General features: G+C 43.2%; 1 protein-coding gene across 1 annotated transcript; it reads left to right on the plus strand.

Annotated features, from left to right (window-relative positions):
• On the plus strand, positions 1-10419 carry NIFK (nucleolar protein interacting with the FHA domain of MKI67). Its single transcript, XM_005889857.3, has 7 exons — positions 1-183; positions 1259-1396; positions 6536-6644; positions 8271-8482; positions 9005-9073; positions 9197-9265; positions 9534-10419. The coding sequence occupies exons 1-7, from the start codon at positions 79-81 to the stop codon at positions 9720-9722; spliced, it is 891 nt and encodes a 296-aa protein (XP_005889919.1). The 5' UTR covers positions 1-78; the 3' UTR covers positions 9723-10419.
• Positions 10420-23438: the final 13019 nt, after the last annotated feature.

Consider the following 23438-nt stretch of genomic DNA (forward strand, 5'->3'; position numbering starts at 1 on the left):
CCTTCCGGTTTGGGGAAGCAGAGGGTCTGGCGTTTCCGGGTGTACCGCGTGGGTCTCGTCGGAGTACGAGCTGGCGGAATGGCGGCGTTCGGTGGCCCGGCAAAGCCACTCCTGTCCCTAAACCCGCAGGAGGATGCCAAATTTAAAAAGGAGGTGGCTCAGGTTCGTCGGCGTGCGACCAAGGTGAGCGGCCGGCGCGGGCCCGACCGCGAGGGGAGGTGGCGGACCGGGTCTGGGTGTCCCACCCGCGCGCCTCGGCCTCCCCAAGCGTGTGCTTCGTCCGGCGTCACCCAGGTCGGGCCCCGACCTCAAGAGCTTGCGGGCCGAGGTTTCCTCGGGAGGACCGAGAAGTGACGGCTTTGGGCCGCGCGGACTTTAGGGTCCTTACGGAGGTAAGGTAAGGAGTGGATATCGCGGGGATGCTCGAAGAGAGGAGAGCCAGCTGTTGGGTCGGCCCTCGTCCCGCGGATCAGCTCCAGTCCTACTTCGGCTGGGCCCCCGAACTGGGGAGGTTTGTTTGCCTGGTTAGTGGTTTTGGAATTCTTAAAAGACAGTATTACCCAAGTTCTATTTGCTGTTTGGGGGCCCTGATATCAAGTTCAATAATATCTGCCCAAAATTTTATCATAAAATGTACACGGGAAAGCTTAAAAGTCTGTATTACCGAAGGCAGGGGTTCGAGGACAGAGATACTAAAAGGTTAGTAGGCTTCGTGGAGGTTTACTGACGTCTTAAAATTGTTTCTTTACTTGGGTGCGAGTAAATGGTGATCTGCAAACAATATTGAAGGGTATGTTTGTTAGAGTTCTTAGGCCAGAAGATTTTATCTGTTAATTCAGCGTGTAGTTACTGAGTATTCGTGCTCGGAGAGGGAAGCTGAGAAGACAGGCTACTGCTTGGCGATTGTCTTCGAGGACACCCTTTTTTTTTTCCCATTGGAGTTTAGTTGATTTACAGTGTTGTGTTAATCTCTCCTGGGGTGTTGAATATTGTTCCCTGTGCTATACAGTAGGACCTTGTTGTTTATCCATTTTCTATATAATAGTTTGCATCTGCTAACCCTAAACTCCCACCCCTCCTCCCCCCCACCCCCGGGCAACCATAAGTCTCTTCACTATTATTCTTTATAGTTTCTGGGGTTTTGATCTCTTGTCTTAATCTAAGAGCAGAGTTTCACAAGTTTTGTTGCAGTGTGATTTTTTTCTAATTAAAAACATATATATATATATATGTATTTCCCTGGTCTTTATGTTTTCAGCAACAGGAGAAACAAAAACCTACTCCTGGAGTAATCTACGTGGGCCACTTACCACCAACCCTTTATGAAACCCAGATCCGAGCATATTTTTCCCAATTTGGCACTGTTACAAGATTCAGACTGTCCAGGAGTAAAAAGGTAAGATTTTTGTATTGAATTAGATTTTTATTTTCCAAAAGCATATCATCCTTGACAGGTTTTGGAGCATGTTTGCATGTTCAATTTTCACACTTCATTCCAGAAAGGGATTGGATAAGGTCTAAAACCTGAAGCAGATGGAGAACAAAATTAGTATTCCTGTGAATGTGTATTTTACTTTTTTTTTTTTTTTTTAAGGTAATTGCCTCAGTTCCTCAAATTAAATTGGCAATCCTAGTGAGTCCTTTTTATCCTATAACTACTAACCCAAGGGTTCATGAACTTAAGTGTGAGGCTGGACTCTACACCTTATTGGTTGTGTGACTTTGGGCAAATTCTATAACCTGCGTGCTTGTTTTCTGATTTAAAATATGAGCAAAATTGCACCAGCCTCTCAGGAGTATTGAATCAAAGCTTAAATGAGGTAATAAGTATAAGATTCTTAGAACAGTGCCTGATACACAAAGTATTGTAAAAATGTCACTGTATCATACCTACCTCCTAATAAAGATTTGTGTGGTTTATTTCAGTAATAGGGTGTGGCCAACTTTTATGTTTTTCCCACATACAATACTTGTAACCACAGAATTCTTGTTATTGGAATCTCTTTTTTTCTTGATACAGTTTTTTCACATTTTACCACTTAACTTACAACAGAACAGAGTTAACTACTTGTCCCTGCTCTGTTGTCACTGCCTGAATATGCTGCAGTTTTGTTGATCCACCCTCTTGTTGAACGTTAGCTTTCTTCCAGTCTTGTCGATGAAACTGCTGGGAACATTCTTTGTGCAGGTATAGGTGACTTTCTCTTGAATAGTATTTTTCAGACCTTGAATCCACAATAAGAAGTAAGTTTTACAGCACAAGCCAGCACACATGTACCTGTACGTAAACATTAACTGAAATAAAAATCTAGGAAGATGATACTTAATTTTCCCATTCAGTTTATTTAAAAATACTTTTCTGGCATAATAAATTGATTCTGCTGCCCTTTAAAAGGGCAAGTTTTAAATTCTTCAAACTCTGAGTTTGAAAAATAGCACTTTATAATATATCCTCTGGTTGAGTGTAGAATGATCTGTCTCATTTTTAGTGAGATTCAGTCAGTTCAGTTGCTCAGTCATATCCAGCTTTTTGCGACCCCGTGAATCACAGCACGCCAGGCCTCCCTGTCCATCACCAACTCCCAGAGTCCACCCAAACCCATGTCCATTGAGTTGGTGATGCCATCCAACCATCTCATCCTCTGTCATCCCGTTCTCCTCCTGCCCTCAATCTTTCCCAGCATTAGGGTCTTTACCAGTGAGTCAGCCCTTCGCTTCAGGTGGCTAGAGTATTGGAGTTTCAGCTTCCAATCAGTCCTTCAGGGCTGATTTCCTTTCGGATGGACTGGTTGGATCTCCTTGCAGTCCAAGGGACTCTCAAGAGTCTTCTCCAACACCACAGTGCAAAAGCATCAATTCTTCTGTGCTCAGCTTTCTTCACAGTCCAACTCTCACATCCATACATGACCACAGGAAAAACCACAGCCTTGACTAGATGGACCTTTGTTGACAAAGTGATGTCTCTGCTTTTCAATATGCTGTGTAGGTTGGTCATAACTTTCCTTCCACGAAGTAAGCGTCTTTTAATTTCATGTCTGCAGTCACCATCTGCAGTGAGTTTGGAGCCCAGAAAAATAAAGTCAGCCACTGTTTCCACTGTTTCCCCATCTATTTGCATGAAGTGATGGGACCAGATGCCATGATCTTTGTTTTCTGAATGTTGAGCTTAAAGCCAACTTTTTCACTCTCCTCTTTCACTTTCATCAAGAGGCTTTTGAGTTCCTCTTCACTTTCTGCCATAAGGGTGGTGTCATCTGCATATCTGAGGTTATTGATATTTCTCCCGGCAATCTTGATTCCAGCTTGTGATTCTTCCAGCCCAGCATTTCTCATGATTTACTCTGCATATAAGTTAAATAAGCAGGGTGACAATATACAGCCTTGACATACTCCTTTTCCTATTTGGAACCAGTCTGTCGTTCCATGTCCAGTTCTGACTGTTGCTTCCTGACCTGCATATAGGTTTGTCAAGAGGCAGGTCAGGTGGTCTGGTATTCCCATCTCTTTCAGAATTTTCCACAGTTTATTGTGATACACACAGTCAAAGGCTTTGGCATAGTCAAGAAAGCAGAAATAGATGTTTTTCTGGAACTCTTCCTTTTTCGATGATCCATCAGATATTGGCAATTTGATCTCTGATTCCTCTGCCTTTTCTCAAACCAGCTTGAACATTAGGAAGTTCACAGTTCACATATTGCTGAAGCCTGGCTTTGAGAATTTTAAGCATTACTTTACTAGCACGTGAGATGAATGCAATAGTGAGATTGAGTATCATTATTTGTTTATCAGCCTTTGGTGTTTTGTGAAACACTTATTCATGTTTTTGCCCTTATTGTTCAAAGACTTTTTTTTTTTGCCTTTTGTGGGTTGTTATTTTGTAAGTGTTTTTCCATAATGAAGTGCAGTTGTGTTCACCAGCCTTGTGTTCTGAAAATGTTGACAGGGAAGTAGAAAGGAAAGTGTAATGAACATCCTCCCTTGGATTCACTCATTGTTAATATCCTGATACATTAGCTTCATCTCTTCTCATGTCTATAAAAACGTACATACCTTTTTGGGTTTTTAACCTTTTGAAGAAAGTGACAGTTGTAATACTTTAGTATAAATACATCATCATAAGTCTAAGAATAAGGACATTGTGCTGCTAAGTCGCTTCAGTCGTGTCCGACTCTGTGCGACCCCATAGACGGCAGCCCACCAGACTCCCCTGTTCCTGGGATTCTCCAGGCAAGAACACTGGAGTGGGTTGCCATTTCCTTCTCCAATGCATGAAAGTGAAGTCGCTCAGTCGTGTCCGACTCTAGCGACCCCATGGACTGCAGCCCACCAGGCTCCTCCATCCATGGGATTTTCCAGGCAAGAGTACTGGAGTGGGGTGCCATTGCCTTCTCCGAAGGACATTGTGCTACATAATCACAATATGATAATCTCATTTACTGCCCCTCTTCAAATATCCGCAATAGTCCCTGCCATTCTGGGATCTAGTTAGGGTTTATACATTGCACTTGATCGTTTATCTCTTCATCCTATGTAGAACAGTCTCTCTATCCCTGTTTTGCTTGTTTGGTTTTTCTTGACATTGGCTCTTTTAAAGAGTTGAGGCCAGTTTTCTTAGAAAGTCTGCTCCTTGATGCAGTGCACTGAAATGTAACATTTCCAGCTTTGTTGCATATTATAAAGCTACCCACCCCAGTTTTGACTATCTGCTTGGTATTTTTAACTTTCTTGGATTACTAGGTCAAGGTTTTGGCTTTTGAGTGTTTGGTTTGGGGGACACTTGACATGTATTTTCACATCAGATTTCAAAAGATTTATTATAGTGTCTTACACTCCACCATCGTTCCCCTCCTGAGTGAGAGTTGGGATGGTAGGAGGATTGTCAGACATTTAAAGTTTTACTAGAATCATCCTGTTGCGGATAACTAACCTGAGACTCTAGGTGGTGGCTGTGTCCTGATTGTTAGTCACTAGCACAGCTAGGAGTCAGCCTCCTGGCTCCCAACTCTTGTTAAGCCACACAGCCTGTGAATAGTTTCTTATTTCCAGGATCACATGACCAGTTTTGAGCCATATCCGAAAATAAGTTTGTTTAATGCAAGATTGTAAAGTTTTCCTAGTTGTTGTCACTAAGAATTGGAACTGTAGAGGAGGGAAAGTTCTTTTTCTACTGCCCTAGGCTGAGACCCTATAAATTGGACTGAAAAACAGATTAAAAAGAGACTAAAATGTTTGCTTACTCATGGGAGTGCTCAAAGAAAGGGTTGTGAGAACTTTGAGGAGTGACAAGATGAGGGAACAGTGCTTTGAGTTTATGTGGTTGCAAGTTGTGGGGAGGCAAATATCAGGAGGCTCATAAGAATTCTAAAGTCCAAATGCCCAGGTTTGGATCTTGGTGATAAAATCTGCTTAGTAAAGTTTGTTGTGTGGTTTCCTCTAACATCTTTCTGATAGAAGGGAGAGGAACCTTTCTAAATTTGTGTCCTATTTTTAGGTAAATAAGGGGAGGGCAGAGTTTCTTGTTCTATTTCTCAGTACCTTCAGCTCAATAATTATTTGCCAGAGGAGCAGATGTGGGGTAGGCATACCCTGCCACCCTAAAGTAACATGTATTGAGTACTTGACAAAAGTGTGGAGCACTTGCCAGTTATTTTGTGTTTTCATGGCAACTCTATGAGAGTGTTTATTTTATCCTCATTTTAGGAAAAACTGAGGCTTAAACATTCCTTATCTGAGTGTCAGAGCTAAGATCCAAACCTGAGCATTTGGACTTTAGAACTCTTGTTAGCAAGCTCATTATGTTATGGTGTAGAGGCCAGAATCCAGCATGTGTGTCTCTCAGAGAGTAGTCCCTGGTCCTGTGCCCTCAGCTGTGGAGATGGTCAGTCATTGTTAAACATGACAGTGAATGTGATGTTTTATTGATGGGCTGGGAGACACTGACTTGATTTCTTTTCATTTTTTTTCATATAAATGGGAATTACATTACCTGTATTTTTGTGACGCATTTATTCCATCTCCCAAGTAGATGGATAATATGACCACCCATGAGGGCAATGAATAAAGGACTATGGAGCCTACCAGATTCCTTTATGTTGGCTGTTGCTACTGAATAAATTCCAACTATAATCCCAGGAAATCTTCAAAACCAGAGGCAAATTTAGACTATTTTGGATCTTTTCTTTCCCTGTAACAGTCTGCACACTATGTGATTTGAAGTTGAAAATTAAAGGTGTCTTAATGTGATTCCTTAATGCTATTCCTACTGGGAATTCCCTGGTAGCTCAGTCGGTATCTGCCTGCTGTGCAGGACACCCAGGTTCAATCCCTGGATGGGGAAGATCCCCTGAAGAAGGAAATGGCAACCCACTCTAGTATTCTTGCCTGGAAAATCCCATGAACAGAGGAGCCTGGCAGGCTACAGTCCATGGTGTCGCAGGAGTCGGACGCAGCTATTGTACATTAATGACATTTTAGGGGTTTGGTGGTACATTAGTATGTAATTGTTCTGCTTTTTGTGGTGGATTTGTCATTGCAGACTGGAAATAGCAAAGGCTACGGCTTTGTGGAGTTTGAATCTGAAGATGTTGCCAAAATAGCTGCTGAAACAATGAACAACTACCTTTTTGGTGAAAGACTCTTAAAGTGTAAGTACCCGATTCTTAGCCTGTGGGATTTCAGGGATGCTCCTGCTGACGGTGGCTGCGATGGGAGGTTGCTTAGCTGCTTGGACGTCCCACCTTATCCCTGGGATGAGTCTCCTAAGTGGTGGTGCAACAATTTAAGTGCATTTTCAAGATAGGTTTGAACTGGAATTTTAAGATTTCTGGAGTGAGAGCTGTTTTCTGCTGAGATGGAGTTGGAACAGTTTCCTTAAGGAGTAAATAGGAAGGGCTTCCTGGTGAGGTGTGGGAGGCTTCCCTGAGGAAGAGTCATTAAAGTTGGAACCTGAAGATTAAATAACAGCCAGGTGAAGGGGTGGAACTGAGAATTTGGTGGGGGGACAGCAAATGCCAAACCAGTGACAAACGTAATTGCCTTCAAGGAGCATAGCGAGAAAATAGATGAATAAAGGTCAGGTTACCAGAAGCCATGTAAAGCACAGTTTAGAATACATGCCGAGGACAGCGGAAACCACTAATGGTCCTAGACAGGATGATTTTCAGGGTGAGGAGTCACATGTCAGCCAGTCTTCATGGCCTTGGCTGAAGCTCCTCTGCAGAGAAACCATTGGAAGTACAAGGGCGACAGTAGCAGATGAGAGGTTCATCCCGCAGGAGGTGGAGCTCCCACTGACCCGCCTCCCCAGAGCAGCTCATCCAGAGCCAGCACCCAGGTCACACCTCTCCATCTTAGTTCCTATTGCTGTGAGAGAGGGTCCTAGGAGCCCCCTGAGATCCTGGGTGTTATTCACACATGAAAAATGTGGCTCTTGCCAGGACGAAGTGGGTGATTGGGTGACCACGTGTGTGAGATCCCTGCTGTGCTCCACCTGACTTCTGAAGGGTGGCACAAACAGTGCCGAACTCCGATATGAGGTGTTAGCCACATCCCCACCTTTTCTTTTTTTTGCAGGGGAGTAGTTTGTCTTAGAGGTGATCCCAGGGAAATACTTGTAAGGAGTGGAGATTTGACAGTCAGTAAAGGAAGGAAGGAAGTCAGTAAAGGGTATTTTAGCAAGAGGGTTATTTAGGCATTTGGGCTCCTTCCTACTGGTCACCTTGGGAAACAGAATCATCCCAGCTGACAAGCACAGAAACTGGGATGTTTGTGTACCATCTATCACTGGTGGAGGGTAGATCCCAGGGATTTTGGCTTCCCCGCATAAGGGGCTCAGTGTGCATCCCTAAGCAGAGAGATACAGATAAGCAGTGAGCTGCCTTAGTCCTGGGCAGGTGCCTGGAGGATATGAGCCAGAAGGTAAGAGCTTCTGCTGTCGTGAGTCACACAGTCTAAAAGTGGGAGTCCTTTTAGCTTCGGGAACCCTAAGACTTAATTTCCACACTCTCCTCTATGCACTCGTCTTGTTCACTCATGTATCTCTAGTCCTGGAATCGTTCTTGGCACACAGTGAGTGAGTGGTGGATAATTGTGGGCTGCCTGACTTTCCCTTGGGTACCTGCTTTTTTCTTTCAGGCTTCTCCTTGTAAATGGGGGACACATCAATTTGATTATGCTACAAGTGACACAAGGGAGAGTCTGGAGTTCTCATTAAAATCCTCTCCCTCCTACTTGATTGAAAACTTTTTTTTTTCTTTCTTTTTTAATTGTAGGTCATTTTATACCACCTGAAAAGGTACATGAAGAACTTTTTAGAGAGTGGCATATGCCATTTAAAAGGCCATCATATCCAGCAGTGAAACGGTACAATCAGAATCGGTCACTTGTTCAAAAGCTACGGATGGAGGAGCGGTTTAAAAAGAAGGAAAAATTACTCAGGAAGAGATTGGCTAAAAAGGGGATTGATTATAATTTCCCTTCATTGGTGTGTATTCCTTTGTATAAAATGTCTAACCCAGTATCTCCCCCTACGAGATTTTGACTGAATTTTTGACACTGCAGTCATTGTAGGCTTGTCTTTGTAGGTTTGTCAAGCAGTCCTAGTATTTCCTGTTACACTACACAGGGGAGGAAATCCTGAAAGGGATTAACCAATTTGCAACACATACCTGATTTAGTAGTTTTAGATGATTGAGTGAAACCTTATTTGACCGAAAACCATAATGCTTGTAGATTACTAGTAAAGGTGTCATTGCCAGGATTAAATGTTTGGTTTATTGTATGTTACCAGTAAATACCAAGATTGTAAAATGACCATCCTTTATATGCCATTTTAGTTAAAATTTTGTTTCATGGTCCTTTTAAGTTGGAAATAGTCCTAAAAGTCTATGTCAGAATTAACTAATAAGCCTATGTATAATGATCTAATGGTAAGTTTTAAAATATACATATGTGAGACTGCTAGTTTTACAACTTCTTTTTCTATTACTTCTGTATGCTTATTTAGGTTAAGGTATTACATAAAAATGAGGAAAATGCTTCAAACACTGGTCCTCAAAATTCCAGAAAGCACCAGGTAAAACTTTTGCTTATCATATTACCCACTTGATATTAGAAAAAGATAAATGGGGAAGTCCATTCAGGACCACTATATCTAGTCAACACGCAGATTGATGTAGTCTCTTAAAATTTATTGAAGGCTTTACGTAAGAAGAAGAAAGCCGCTTCAGTCACTCCTGAGACTCCTGAGAAGGCTGTGGATAGCCAGGTAAGATTGTCCTCAGTATTCTGGGAATCCGGTATTGCAGTTTAAAGGAGGAAAGGCAGTTGCTGCTACTGTCGCTTTGCTTGCTCAGTCTTGTAACGAAGTGTGATCAGCACCTAAGCGCTTGATCATGTGCAGCTATATCATCAAATGATGGAAAGAGGCCAAAAATAATATGTGTAACTTATAAAAATAGAGGAGTGGTGGCGGGAGAGGGTCATTCCTAATGTCTTCCCACATTTATGTATTATAATCTTTCACTTGAACCCAGGGTCCCACACCAGTTTGTACACCAGCATTTTTGGAGAAACGAAAATCTGAAGTGGCTAAAATGAATGATGATGATAAAGATAATGAAATAGTTTTCAAACAGCCCATATCTGGTGTAAAAGAAGAAACACAGGAGACTCAACCACCTGCAAGTTCAAAGAAAAAAAGACGAAGGAAACACAATCAGTGATTTTTTTTTTTAATGTATTGTATATAGTTCTTCTGAAAAGATGATTTTATTAAGAAGACTAATTCTTTATATTTAACTGGGTACAGTGGAATGCAACCAGTAACAAGATAGTTGGGAAAAAACTGTCAATTCAAGTCCCTGAGGAAAGCAGTCGGTGATTCTGGCTCCCCTGCCCTTGCTGGAATGCAGGGGTGCACACCAGTTTACAGCAGCCAGGCTTCCACTGCCTCTTGTCCTGTCCCTAGTTTTCTTTGCAGTTTTCACAGGTGCTTTTAGTTAACTCTGCCTGGAGAGAAGATCACTATTAACTGCTGGTTTAAGTACTAAACTGTAACCTTTGTTGTTACCATCAAATAAAGAAAATCCTGCTTGACCATCAAAATAGTTCTCTATTAGACCAAGCACATTTAACCCATCAGATGGCTGAAACTAGAAGTCAAATTCTATGGGGAGTGAGAAGGAGGTGTCAGTACTAATAGAGACTCATTTATGTATATATGATCATTTTTACCAACGTTAAATTAGTTTGTGGTGGGCTGGCATGGATTAGTAACTACCATCTTATATCAGTATCATCAATCAGGAATTTGGTTTCAAGATTCATGTAGTGACCACCTGATAAACTTTTTCTGTTTTTTTGTATGCAAGGGGAACTTGGATATCCTGAAATAAAAAATTGTTGGGTTTTGCCTTTGAATGATCTTTTAAGGTTTTGATACCCTTGAAATGTGTCAGCTAATTGAAGTGAAGTAAAAATCTCTGAGTCATGTCCGACTCTTTGCGACCCTGGGGACTAATACAGTACAGTCCATGGAATTCTCCAGGACAGAATACTGGAGCGGGTGGCCTTTCCCTTCTCCAGGAGATCTTTCCAACCCAGGGATTGAACCCAGGTCTCATGCATTGCAGGTGGATTCATTACCAGCTGAGCCACAAGGGATCAGCTAATTCAGTTTCATTAAAAGGATTCATTACCACCAAACGTTTTTTCATGTAATATTTGTTACATATTATGATGATAATACTGACCTAGGTGAATCAGTTTTAATACACAGAGAGCATAGGGACTTGCCTGGTGGTCCAGTCGTTAAGAATTTGCCAGTCAGTGCAAGGGACACAGGTTCATCCCTGGTCAAGATTCTACATGCCACAGAGCAACTGAACCTGCTCACCTAGAGCCCATTCTCCGCAACAAGAGAAGCCACTGCAGTGAGAAGCCTGTGCCCCGCAACTTGAGACCAGCCCCTGCTCACTGCAACTAGAGAAAGCCCACAAGTACCAACAGAGCCACACGCACCCAAAAATAAACATACAAAGAACATCTTAGCTCTAGATTAGTCCCTATACAGACTATGTTCATTATGTTTAATTAAATTGAATGAGTAACAGAACTGCCTAACTCTTTGAACCATGTCTGAATTTGTGGATCTAGAAGTCCATCTGGTTTCCATTCTGGGAAAGCACCAGATAAGCTTACCAATGCAGCCTGACAGATTTTTATTATTTCCCTGTTTCCTGACCTACTGCCCAGACACTCCTCTTCCAGCATTGTACTGATCGTCATCACGTGACGTGTGAGGAGTTTTTTGATGTACCCTGGAGCTGGATGGGGAGAGGGGTTTTTAGCATGTATCATGGCAAAGAAATAGAGTTGAACTTAACATTTTCCTGGGGACTGTATTAGGAGCATTTGTCAAAGTAGTGTGGGGTTGATCCTCAGATTTTGTAGGGAAAAAATCAAGAATCTGGAAGTTGTAACCGTGGCTGATGGATCATGAGTGTGTCTCACTGCAGTACGGCAAAGGCTGTTCAAGGACTGACAGGTGGGCACAGCAGGGCTCTGTCCCCTGTGCAGTGATGCCCATGGCTGCTCTCAGCCCACAAGTGTGATGAATGTATACAAGTAATTTGCACTTTCTATAGGCAGAAAAAATCACAAGGCCCAAACCTAACTACATCATGGGGCAGCCTGTGGCCCTCAAAGCGACCAGTTATCCTGCTGCCCAATCCAACCCGCTGCAGGGTTTTGTTTTACATTTTTAAATAGCTGAAAAGATTGAGAAGTGAGTTTTAGGAAGTTCCCTGGTAGGGATCCTGCAAGCTGCCCATGCCGCTAAAAAAAACAGTTAAGGGTAGGGATAGATAATTTAGGAGTTTGGGATGAACATACACACCACTATATATGAAACAACAAACAAGAACCTGTTGTATAGCACAGGAAGCTGTACTCAATATCTTGTAATAACCCATAATGGAAAATAATCTGAAAATGAATACGCATATAAACAATCACTTTGCTGTATGTCTGAAACTAACTTTGTAACTTGAATTTTTTAAAAAAGAAGAAGCTGTAGCCTGGGTGCAAATATTTTCAAAGGACTTTTTATCCAGAATGGACCTGTGAAAAACAAGCAGCCTGAATTGTCTTATAGAACCCAATTTCTGCGTTCTGATAATAAAATGAAAAGTAATACAAGCTGTTTCCTTTTTTCCATCTCTGAGGCATCTTATTTCCCCGACCAGGGGTTAGACTGCTACTGCAGTGAAAGTGCTGAGTCTTAACCGCTGGACCTCCAGGGAATTCCCCAGACTATTTTCAATACTTGTATTTCCATTAAGGACTCAGGCTTGATAGATGTGTGATGATAATGAACATTTATTAAATCCTTCCATGTGTATTAGCTCATTTAATCAGGACAACCTATGAAGTTAGGCAGTTCTGTTCCTATCTGAACAATGAGACTGAAGCCCAGAGAGCTTAAAGAACTTGCCCAGAAATAGCATATGGTGAGCCAATTCAACTGACTTCTTTTGACGTCCTTCCAACAAAATGGGCATGAAAGCTAGATTGTTAGTGACAGTGGGAAAAAGGAAAGACGCAAAAGCTTTGTGCTGACATGGGCTGGTGACTGGAATGGAGGCAGAAGTGGGGCACTGGGGCAGGCGTGGGAGGAGGTGAAAAGTTCCATTCTTCGGAGCTCAGTTTTGAAGCAGCTGTCAGCAACCTAACACTAGATGGCAGCAGATCCCAGGCGCTTTAAATCTACAGTCCTCTCCGTTCGTTTAAGAAGCTAGCAAAATGCAAACTTACTAAAGGGGTTTATACCCTAATTATTTTTTAAACAAGACTTCCCTGAGAAAAACTATTATGTGTAGAATGGGTTAACAGCAAGGTCCTACTGAGTAGTACTGGGAACTATATTCAATATCCTGATAAGCCTTAATGGAAATTAATGTTAAAAAATAGTATATATATGTATAACTGAGTCACTGTTGTATGGATGGGATTAACACAACATTGTAAATCAACTACATTTCAATTTAAAAGAAATGACCTCCCTGAGAAGCATCTTTTTACACACCCACACAGCACCAATTTCTAGACAACCAAAGATAGAAACTGCCACTATGAAATGACTCTTAAGCAACAGGGTGCTTAGTAACATTCTTTGGGTAATTGGTTATTGTTAAAAACATACTCGCAAAAGGATGTCAGATAACCAGTAACACAACATACTGATGAAATGAACCGTGATCGTTTCTAGCTTATGAAGTTGCGTGTAGTTATGAATAAGCATAGCTTAGGGTCATTGGACAATAATTATGGGAAAATGGTTTTATAATTTGGTGTTCCCCAGTGTGTATTAGAATTTGGTGGCTGTATTTAAAAAGTTCATACAAGAGAATTTAGCTTTACTGTTGTCATCATTGTAAACAATCTTTAGCCCATTCTATTCAGAGTACTTCCTATTGTCCACACACTATGCTCATTTAGGTTTTTTATTCATGAGGCCCAAATTAAAAGCACAAAATAAACAGATTGGGGCTTTTTTTCTTTTTTCGCACCATGCAGCTTACAAGATCTTAGTTTTTCAAACAGGAATCGAACCCTGTTTTACAGGCCCTTGGCAGTGAGAGCTCAGAGTCTTAACCACTGGACCACCAGGAAATTCCCTGGGACATTTTTCTATTTCAATTAGTAAATCTAAACATTTGAAATTATTTTCAAGTTCTATCTAGGTGTTATATTTCTGGCCATTTTCCTCTTAGGAACAAAAACAGAAACAAAACATAATTGTTTGGGAAGTCAGGGCTTCAGTTGGCTTCAGTTCAGGGCTTCAGTTACTGCTCCATTGATCCAGAGAATATTTCACATGCTTATCTACAAATTTCTCCTGACTCAGGAAGCAATCTGTTTTAGAAACAAATTGCTCACCAAGTATCTGGGTGGCCTGCACTGCCTCTGTGTGTGTTGACAGAAAGAAGGAAATGTGTTCTGTGTTATGGAAGTTACATTTTTGTGCTCATAAGTGGCCAAGTTTAGAATTTCCCCTGTTAAGAATAAGTGCTGTCAACCCTACCATGCCCAGGAAAAGAAGTTCAGACATTCGATACTTGCCAAACATAGTTTCCACAGCAAATGTGCCCTGAGCGACGCTGCTGGTCTCTGGCGGCTCCATTCACAGGTTCTACTATGACTTGAGCACCAGAGGAAAGAGCTGTGGCCTTGGGTCAAGGGAAGAAGCACAGCTTTTGGACGAGAAACAAGGGAACAATCTGAATTGTCCATCCAAGAGAGAAACTATTCAGATGGTTTTTGGCAGGGGTATAGGATCATCACTGATGATTTTTTTCTTCTGAAGGAAGGTGTCAATTTTTCTTCTATTTCTGCTTTAACACTTAGCTAGATGATAAATATTGTGGTTTTTTCTAATTAGCTTTAAAAAAAAGACTGCCAATGCATGTCTGGTACAATAAAAAATGCAAGCAAGTTGTTTAGTAAATGCAAATTGTAGAAGTGTTTCCTACCTTGCATATTTGTACAGAGCTAGTTATCTGATTTAATGTTAATGTAGAATCAGCCATATAAAGGCATGTTACTCACCTAGCTCATTATTTTCTGGTGACTTTTTATTTTTTTCAATTTTAAGTTATTGCCTGAATAGGTACTACACGCAAAAGGTAGAAAAGTTTGAATTGTTCCAACCGAGTGAAACATCAATCTGTCCATCCTGTTCAATTGCTCACTGGGCTCCACCCCACCAGCCATGTCCCTCAGCTGGAGAAGTGCTCCCCCTTCGTCCTCTTGGGGTGCTGCCTCCCCAGGAAGCTGCCCAGTTTCTGGAAAAAAGAAGCCTTTTTTGTTTCCTCTTCATTGTTTGTTTGTTGTTGTTTACTTGCTAAGTCGTTTCTTTGCAACCCTGTGGACTGCAGCACTCCAGGCTTCCCTGTCCTTCACCATCTCCCAGAGCTTGCTCAAACTCACGTCCATAGAGTTGGTGATGCCATCCAACCATCTCATCCTCTGTCGCCCCCTTCGCCTCCTGCCCTCAATCTTTCCCAGCATCAGGATCTTTTCCAGTGAGTTGACTCTTGGCATCAGGTGACCAAAGTACTGGAGCTTCATTCAGCTTCAACAGCCCATTCCAAGTACCAGTATTCCTAAGGGTAGGAGCTTTGTCCTAGTAATGGTTATACCCCAGTGATTGAAACAATGCTGGTACATCATATTTGTTTCATTAACTCAGTGAGATAGCCCCCACTGTCACAACTCAAGAAAGCCTGCACAAAGCATGAAGACCCAGTGTAGCCCTAAATCAAATTTTAAAAAGATACCAGTGTAACTGGCACAGAGTTGGCGAAGAAGGCAGTGGGAGGAATGAGGGGGAAGGAAAGTGACGCCAGATGGGGCAGGTCCTCAGAAGCCATTGTTAATTGTTAGCCTTGACCCTGTGTAAGACGAAGAGCACTGGTGAATTTACATTTGGTGGTGAGGGGGTGGGTGGCTGTGTGGCACAGCTTGCGGGATCTTAGCTCCCCAACCAGGGATGAACCCTGACCAAGGCAGTAGAAGTGCTAACTCCTAACCACTGGACTTCCAGGGAATTCCTGGTGGGTATACATTTTCAAAGGATCCCTGCTATACTGAAAACAGACTGAAAAACCACCCAAGAGGAAGTTGATGCCCAGGCCTTCATCCAGTGGGCATCCATAGTGGGCTGGACCAGGGTGATACAATGAAAGAAACGAGGGGTGCTCAACTTTTGGAGATGGTGTGAAGGTAGACAGATTTGCTGATGTTGGCATGGTGTGAGAGGGAAAAAAAGAGAAGTTTGACACCAACTATTTTGGCCACAGCATCTGGAAAAACAGAGCTGCACTGACTGAGATGAAACCTGTGAGAAGGTGCTTCAAGGAAGGTCGGGGACCAGCAGCTACATGCCAGGTGGAAGTCAGAGGTGCCCATCAGACTGCCTGGAGATGTTCCTGAACTCAAGTCCGGCTGCTGCTGCTCAAAAATCGATGACTGAGGGAATCCCCTGGGGGTCAGTGGCTAGGACTCCGTCCTTTCGCTGCTGAGGACATGGGTTCAATCTCTGGTCAGGAAACTAAGATCTCGAAACTGTGCAGCCATAAAAAGAATAAATAAATGTTTAAGAGAGAGACAAATGTAGGTAGAAAGGAAAGTTACCTTTAATCAGAATGAGGGCAATCTAGAGATGGTGGGCTCAGTGTACCCATACACCACCTCTGAAGATTTTGCTCGGCCATGAAAGTTGTTTGTTTGTTTTTTTAATAATTTTATTTATTCATTTTTGGCTGTGCTGGGTCTTTGTTGCTATGCAAGATTTTTTCTCATTGCAGTGAGCAGGGGCTACTCTCTAGGTATGCTTCCAGGGTTTCTCATTCCAGTGGCTCCTCTTGCTGCAGAGCACAGGCTCTAGAGCGCACAGGGCTTCAGTAGTAGCAGCTCCCAGGCTCTAGAGCACAGGCTCAATAACTGTGGTGCACGGCCTTAGTTGCTCCAAGGCACATGGGTCTTCCTGGAGGATCCAGCCCGTGTCTCCTGCATTGGCAGGCAGATTCTTTACCACTGAGCCACCAGGGAAGTCCGGCCATGAAAGTTTTTAAAGGGGAAGAGGGAAGTAATCTCAGTGAATCACTGAGATGAGGGGTCAGAGTGGCTGCCACCCTTTACTGTGTACAGGCTGCTGCTAGGACTGCTCCTGATGCTATCTGTTTACACAGTTTATTCCTGAGATTACTGAAGGGGAAGCTGGGGAAGAGATCTGGTCATCTGTTAATTACTTGTTCATTTCTCTTCTTTGATCTATGGAAAGAACCAATACGTTAGACAAGGTATTGTGTGATTAAAAGATCTGAAAGGTATGCTAGGGCCAGAACTGAATAGATCATGGGGGCACCTGGTTTAAGGTTAATAACAAGACAAAGGGGCCTCCTGCAGAAACCTCTTTCCTGCCAAAAGCGACTTACAGAGATGACAGGTGCAATTGGACATACAGTCTGATATTCAGTGGAGACCTCTGAGCTGAAGACAAAGATTCAGGTTACAGTCCTAAGACCTAGTGAGCCCTAGAGGAGGTGGTGAGGGAGCTGGGGCACTCTAGTACATGGAGGTCAGGGTGAGGGGCAGGAGCCAGTCAAAGCAGGAGAATCGAAGTAAGATGGGAGGACAACCAGGACACAGAGGGCCTGGAAGTCAAGTGAAGACGGTGCCACTGGACAGGTCAAGGAAGATGAAGCCTAGGACGGACAGCTGGATTCATTAATGTGGCAGTGACTTGCAAAGGGACATCTAAGCTCATTTCCAGCCCTGAAGTTTTATGACTATCCGTTTGGTTTATGCAGTCTTCCCAGATGACTCAAGCAGTAAAGAATACGCCTGCAGTGCAGGAAACACAGGAGAATTGAGTTTGATCTCTGGGTTGAGAAGATTCCCCTGGAGGAGGAAATGGCAGCCCACTTCAGTATTCTTGCCTGGAGAATCCCATGGACAAAGAAACCTGGCAGGCTACAGTCCATGGGTCACAGAGTCGGACACAACTGAGTGACTAACACTTGGTTTATGCAAGTTACTCTGTTTTGAATTAAACAATTAAATAATGAACAGTCAAATCCTTCTTTCAACACAGTCCCCGCCCTCTCCCTGCTTCTTGTAGAATAAGGGCAGGAAGCACGGAATCCTCTTCCAGTCAATCTCTAACGCCATTACTCCTTCAGACGTTAATTCTGCTTAGAGACTCAAGCTTTTAGATTGGAGTCAGGATACAAACCCACTTTAGCCTAGTTTCAATGTCTCTATCCTCATTACATGTTTCTTTCCAGAGACATCCTGAAACTTCTGGAAGTTACAAATCAGTCTTTTCATCCATCTTCTGCTCCAAATTAGAAAAATTTGACACCTACATAAGGATGTTCTTTTTATTTTCCTCCAGATACTTTGATGCTGCTGCTTGGTCTGAAAAGCATCATTCCTCTAATCAAGAATTACATATTTGAGACAATTAGGGCCAAGGCTAAGACACAGGATCCCATAGGAGGGAGCAAGGCAATTAGGAGCCAGGCTCACAGAAGACCATAATTTGTTTTTGTTTTTGTTTTTTTTTCATATAAGCAGTGCTTTAATAGCATTGGAGTTTGTATGTTGTTTCATTATATGTTACTTATATGTTGTTTTATTAAGTTTATATGTTTTTCATTTTCATTCAATTCAAACTATTTTTTAACTTCCCTTCTGCTTTATTCTTTGACCTGGATTGTTTAAGAGTATGTTATTAAGTTTCCAAATATTTGAGAATTTTCCACATTTTTTGTTACTGATTTTTAAATTAATTCCATTGTCTAAAGATAACATACTTTGTATGATTTTAATCATTTTAAATTTATTTAGGCCTGTTTTATGACTCATAATGTAATATATATATGGGTAGATAGTCTGTGTGCATTTGACAAAAATATCCATTCTGCTGTCAAGAGAATTGTTCCATAATCTCCAACTAGGTCAAGTTAGTTGATAGTATTGCTCAAGCTTTTATGTTTACTAATTTTCTGTCCGATTATCAATTATCAAAAAAAGAGTGTTGAATTACTAACTATAATTATGAATTTGAGAAGACCACAGTTTTGTTGTTGGTGATTAGGGAGCCTCTGTCCAACTTCTGGGATACGTGGCATCCAAACTTATGTAACATAAATTCCTCCTCTATGAGTCTTTAGCCTGCCTCGATCAGGCATCCTTGATCTGTGTGCTTGGTCCTCATGATTTGTACTCTCCCTCAGGAAGATCCAGCTACATGCCCTGAATTTGACTACAGACATGATCACTAATGTGTCAGAGTTTAATGGGCAGAGTGCTTTATTTCTTAATGCTACATGAGATAACGGGGTGTCTGACAATACACAGGTGTCTCCACTTCAGTTAAGTGTGATACTAGCTGCATGCAGACCCTGTGCCAGACATGCACGCAGCTGTAGGTACCCTGTCTGTGTGCACCACGCTCTCTGATCATCTCCTTCTCTTACCTCCCAACACACTATTTTTTTTTAAATTGATATTAGCTACTTGTTATGTTCTTATTTCTTTTAATGGCCCAATGGAAATTTTTCTCGGCAACCCATCTTCCTTTCTTGGAAATGGCACTCTGATTGCCTTTTAGTTTTTCTCACACTGGATTAATTTTTTTTCGTCCCAGGTAATGAAATTGAGACACTTTGGGTAAAGCCTGGGCCTGGGTGCCGATGGAGCAGGACACCTGGGGAAGAAGTCAGGGACCAGGGCCTCCCTGGCCCTGCAGGAGCTCACCAGCTGCCTCAGCCCTGCCCCTTCGCCTCCCTGAGCCTAGGTGTTTGGATCAGGCCAAGAAGTTAGGCACCAAGGTGGCCAGTCTCTGAGGTCTCTTTGGCCCTCAGTTCTAGAGATCTTCACTGGCATTCCACCATGGATGCATACTCACCAGAAAGGAAGTTCTCCTCGCCCTCAGTCTGCCTGGTGATGGGAAAGATCTGAGACCTGGCTGGCCTGAGGATGCAAAGTAAACATACCCCCCATGACTACATCCCTGACCCCACTGCTGAGGGCTCCCCTCCACAGGTCAGTATGGTGCCCAGATTGCTGGTTGGAAGTGAGTGTGTGCTGTGAGGAGCCGAGGGACACTCCCCACTGTGGTGACTACTTATCTGCCTGTCTCCCTGGGACTGGGTCTTTATCCTCCTCCAGCCAACCCCTCTTTCACAGCCAGCCATCAACAGCACAGAACAGGTGCCCAGGAAGTGCCCAGTGAGTGAGTAGGCCATATGTGAGTGACTAAAGACAGTATAAGTGAGAGAAATGCCTAATCAGCTTAATGGGAAGGAGGAAAGCAAAGCAGACGACTATCTGACACCACTCTGACTCTGGGAAGACCTGAGATTCAGCACACTGACAGCCAGCATGCTGGGTATTTGCTCAACAGAAAAAGAATGTGAGGGCAGTCTGTGTGGTTTCTGCCTCCCCCCCCAGTTGTCTTGAATTGACCACCTCTCTCCATGACCGATCCCTGTGGTTTGAATGGAGTGACCCTGCCCAGGCCACACGGACAGGTGTGTTACAGGCTTTGAGTGGCTTCCCTAGGACTCCTGCTAGAACAGTTGGGAATAGGCTTCTGGACTCCCAGCACACAAGCCTTGGGTTGCCAGTGGGCATCTTAACACTGCAGGGAGCTCCAGCCTGAGAATAAAACCAATTCAAAGAAAGCCGAATGGGTTTCTGACACACTCATTGGAATCCCTTGCTCCAGCCAAGCCCAACATCCCCTGAACTTTCCAGTTAGATGGGCCAGTAATTTCCTTTTCTTCCCCCTTAAAGCAGTTTGAATTGAGCTTCTGTGACAGATAACCAAAGATGTGCTGACGAAGCATCTTTTTTTTTGGCCACACCACATGGCATGTGGGATCTTAGTTCCCTGACCAGGGATAGAACCCACATCCACTGCCCTGGAAGCACAGAGTCTTAACCCCTGTGATCTCAGGTGGCCTCGGCCTGCACTGGCTTGGAGCTGGCTTGGGTTCCCAACCAGAGATTGAGGCTGGGTCGTGGCGGTGAAAGCACCAGATCTCAGCTACTAGACCGTGGTCAGTGACAAGGCCCTGGAATTTCGGCTTTGCAGAAAAGAATTTCCTCAAAGATGATAAGTAGTGAAGCTAGTAAAGTATTTATTAGGAAGAAAAAGAGTACAGTATGTGTGGAGACACACGGGCAGACTCAGAGGGAGAGGCCCTGAGTTGCTGAGTCAGTCACATCCTCATTTCTTCCCAGTTTCCTTTGGCCAATCATTATGACTTGTCTGGTTCACAGTCCGTATTTGGTGTATCTCAGGATCCTCCCATGTGTTCACATACATCTCTTAGCCAGACAGATTCTACTGCAAAGGCCTATGGGTAGAACATCCCTTGACATGACTCCTCTTTGGCCTCTGAGGAGCCTTTCCTATGCATGTGTGGAAAAGGAGGTCCCCTGACTTTGGGAACGAGAAATATGTGGTCTGTGCAGGGTCCAGCCTCCTCCCTTAATTGCCCTGCTATTCTCGTCTTGGACTTTTGGTCAATAGAGAATGAATCTCCAATTACTTAACCCTGGGATGGGGCCCATCTGCCTCCTGCCTCAAGTGGACTGCCAGGGAAGTCCCAGATTTTTAAAAACTGGCAGTTTTGAAATAACCACAGGCTTTGAAGAGTCAAGTTTTATCAGAACAAACAGCATTGGAAAATATACTCTCAGAGGGGAGCCTGAGAACCATGCTGGAAAATAGGCAGGGGTCCCCAGCCGTTCCAGGTCCTTCTGGGCTGACGTGGCCAGGCTTGGGGACCACAGGGGTTAAGAACATTCCTCCCCTCCTTCCACTCCTCCTGTGGTCCTCCTGCAAGCAGGTGTTGCTATCTTTAAACAGGGCTTCTAAAAGTCTCAGCAAGCTGAGGGCAAGGGGCTCTAGAAGCCTGCAAGGAGTGGGGTGGGGGTCCCTGACACCTGTTTTGCTAGTAAAATGCAAGGAAGCCCACACAGACTCTTGCCACCCCTAGTGTGGCCAATGGGGGAGTCTCTCCATCACCCTGTTTGCATTGTAAACATGTCTTGAATAATTTAGCCCCTCTTTTTCTGGTTAAACATTACCCACAGCTGCCTGCTGGATGGAAAAAGCAGCCAACAAATCACCCAGCAGGTATGTGTCAGTGAAGAATTCCTCACTTGCTCTCCAGCAGGATGCTGACCTTTCGTTTTAACAGCCTGGGGGTGGGAGGCCCTGAAAGTCACTTGTGCAGAGCGTGGAGGTCGCTGCTCATTGATCCTCCCAGAGGCTCCATGTGTCTAGAAACTGATGTTGTAAGGACCTCACATATCCAGCAGGCAGGTCCTTTAAGCAGGCAACATGGGCCCAGTGGCAAACTTACTCGTTTTTCCTTCCAAAAACTGTGTTTTCAGAGAAAAAAATTAAAAATTTGCTTTGCTGTCCAGTGGTAGATGGAAGCTTGGTAGCTTCTCACATGTCCCTCAGAAACAAAACAGACTTTAATGTCACCTTATTGATGGTACTTATTGCTGGGAAGGTTGACATTATTTGGAATACATGCCAGGTCCTGGGAGATGCTTTGAACATACTCTTCTCGCATGTGTGTGTATGCTCAGTGTCTCAATGGTGTCCGACTCTTTGTGACCTCATGGACTGTAGCCCGCCAGGCTTCTCTGTCCATGGAATTTTCCAGGCAAGAATAGTGGAGTGGGGTTGCTATTTCCTACACGAGGAGATCTTCCCAACCCAGGGATCAAACCTGTGACTCATATCTCCTTTACTGGCAGGCAGATTCTTTACTCTACCCAGCAAGCCCCACTCATCTTGTTTATAGTTCCCTAAAACATATACCTGTAAAGATAGACTTTATTTTTAATGCAAAAATACCACACAGACAAGCCAACTCAAACTCAGGCTAAGCAAATGGCTCAGACCTCAGAGTTTGTTGGCAGAAGAGAGCACATCCCCTGGGTCCATTGGACCCAAAATCCTATGTTCTGTATACTTTTTGCCACCTCCAATCTATAAATAAAGGAATAGCAAAAGTTAATTTATTCGTTTATTTTTAAAAAACTATTTTATGGAAATAAAGTTGATTTTTTATATTGTGTTAATTTCAGGTGCACAGCAGAGTGACTCAGTTATATATACATGTATATATTCTTTTTCAGAATCTTTTCCATTATAGGTTATTATAATATATTGAATAGAATTACCTGTGCTATACAATAGATCCTTGTGGTTATCTATTTTATATATATTCAGTTCAGTTTAGTCACTCAGTCGTGTCCGACTCTTTGCGACCCCATGAATCACAGCATGCCAGGCCTCCCCGTCCATCACCAACTCCCGGAGTTTACCCAAACTCATGTGCATCGAGTCGGTGATGCCACCCAGCCATCTCATCCTCTGTCATCCCCTTCTCCTCCTGCCCCCAATCCCTCCCAGCATCAGGGTCTTTTCCAATGAGTCAACTCTTCGCATGAGGTGGCCAAAGTATTGGAGTTTCAGCCTCAGCATCAGTCCTTCCAATGAACACCCAGGACTGGTCCCCTTTAGGATGGACTGGTTGGATCTCCTTGCAGTCCAAGGGACTCGCAAGAGTCTTCTCCAACACCACAGTTCAAAAGCATCAATTCTTCGGCGCTCAGCTTTCTTCACAGTCCAACTCTCACATCCATACATGACCACAGGAAAAACCATAGCCTTGACTAGACAGACCTTTGTTGGCAAAGTAATGTCTCTGCTTTTGAATATGCTATCTAGGTTGGTCATAACTTTCCTTCCAAAGAGTAAGCATCTTTTAATTTCATGGCTGCAATCACCATCTGCAGTGATTTTGGAGACCCCCAAAATAAAGTCTGCCACTGTT

The sequence above is a fragment of the Bos mutus genome, chromosome 2 (assembly GCF_027580195.1).
Source record: "Bos mutus isolate GX-2022 chromosome 2, NWIPB_WYAK_1.1, whole genome shotgun sequence".
NCBI lineage: Eukaryota > Metazoa > Chordata > Mammalia > Artiodactyla > Bovidae > Bos > Bos mutus.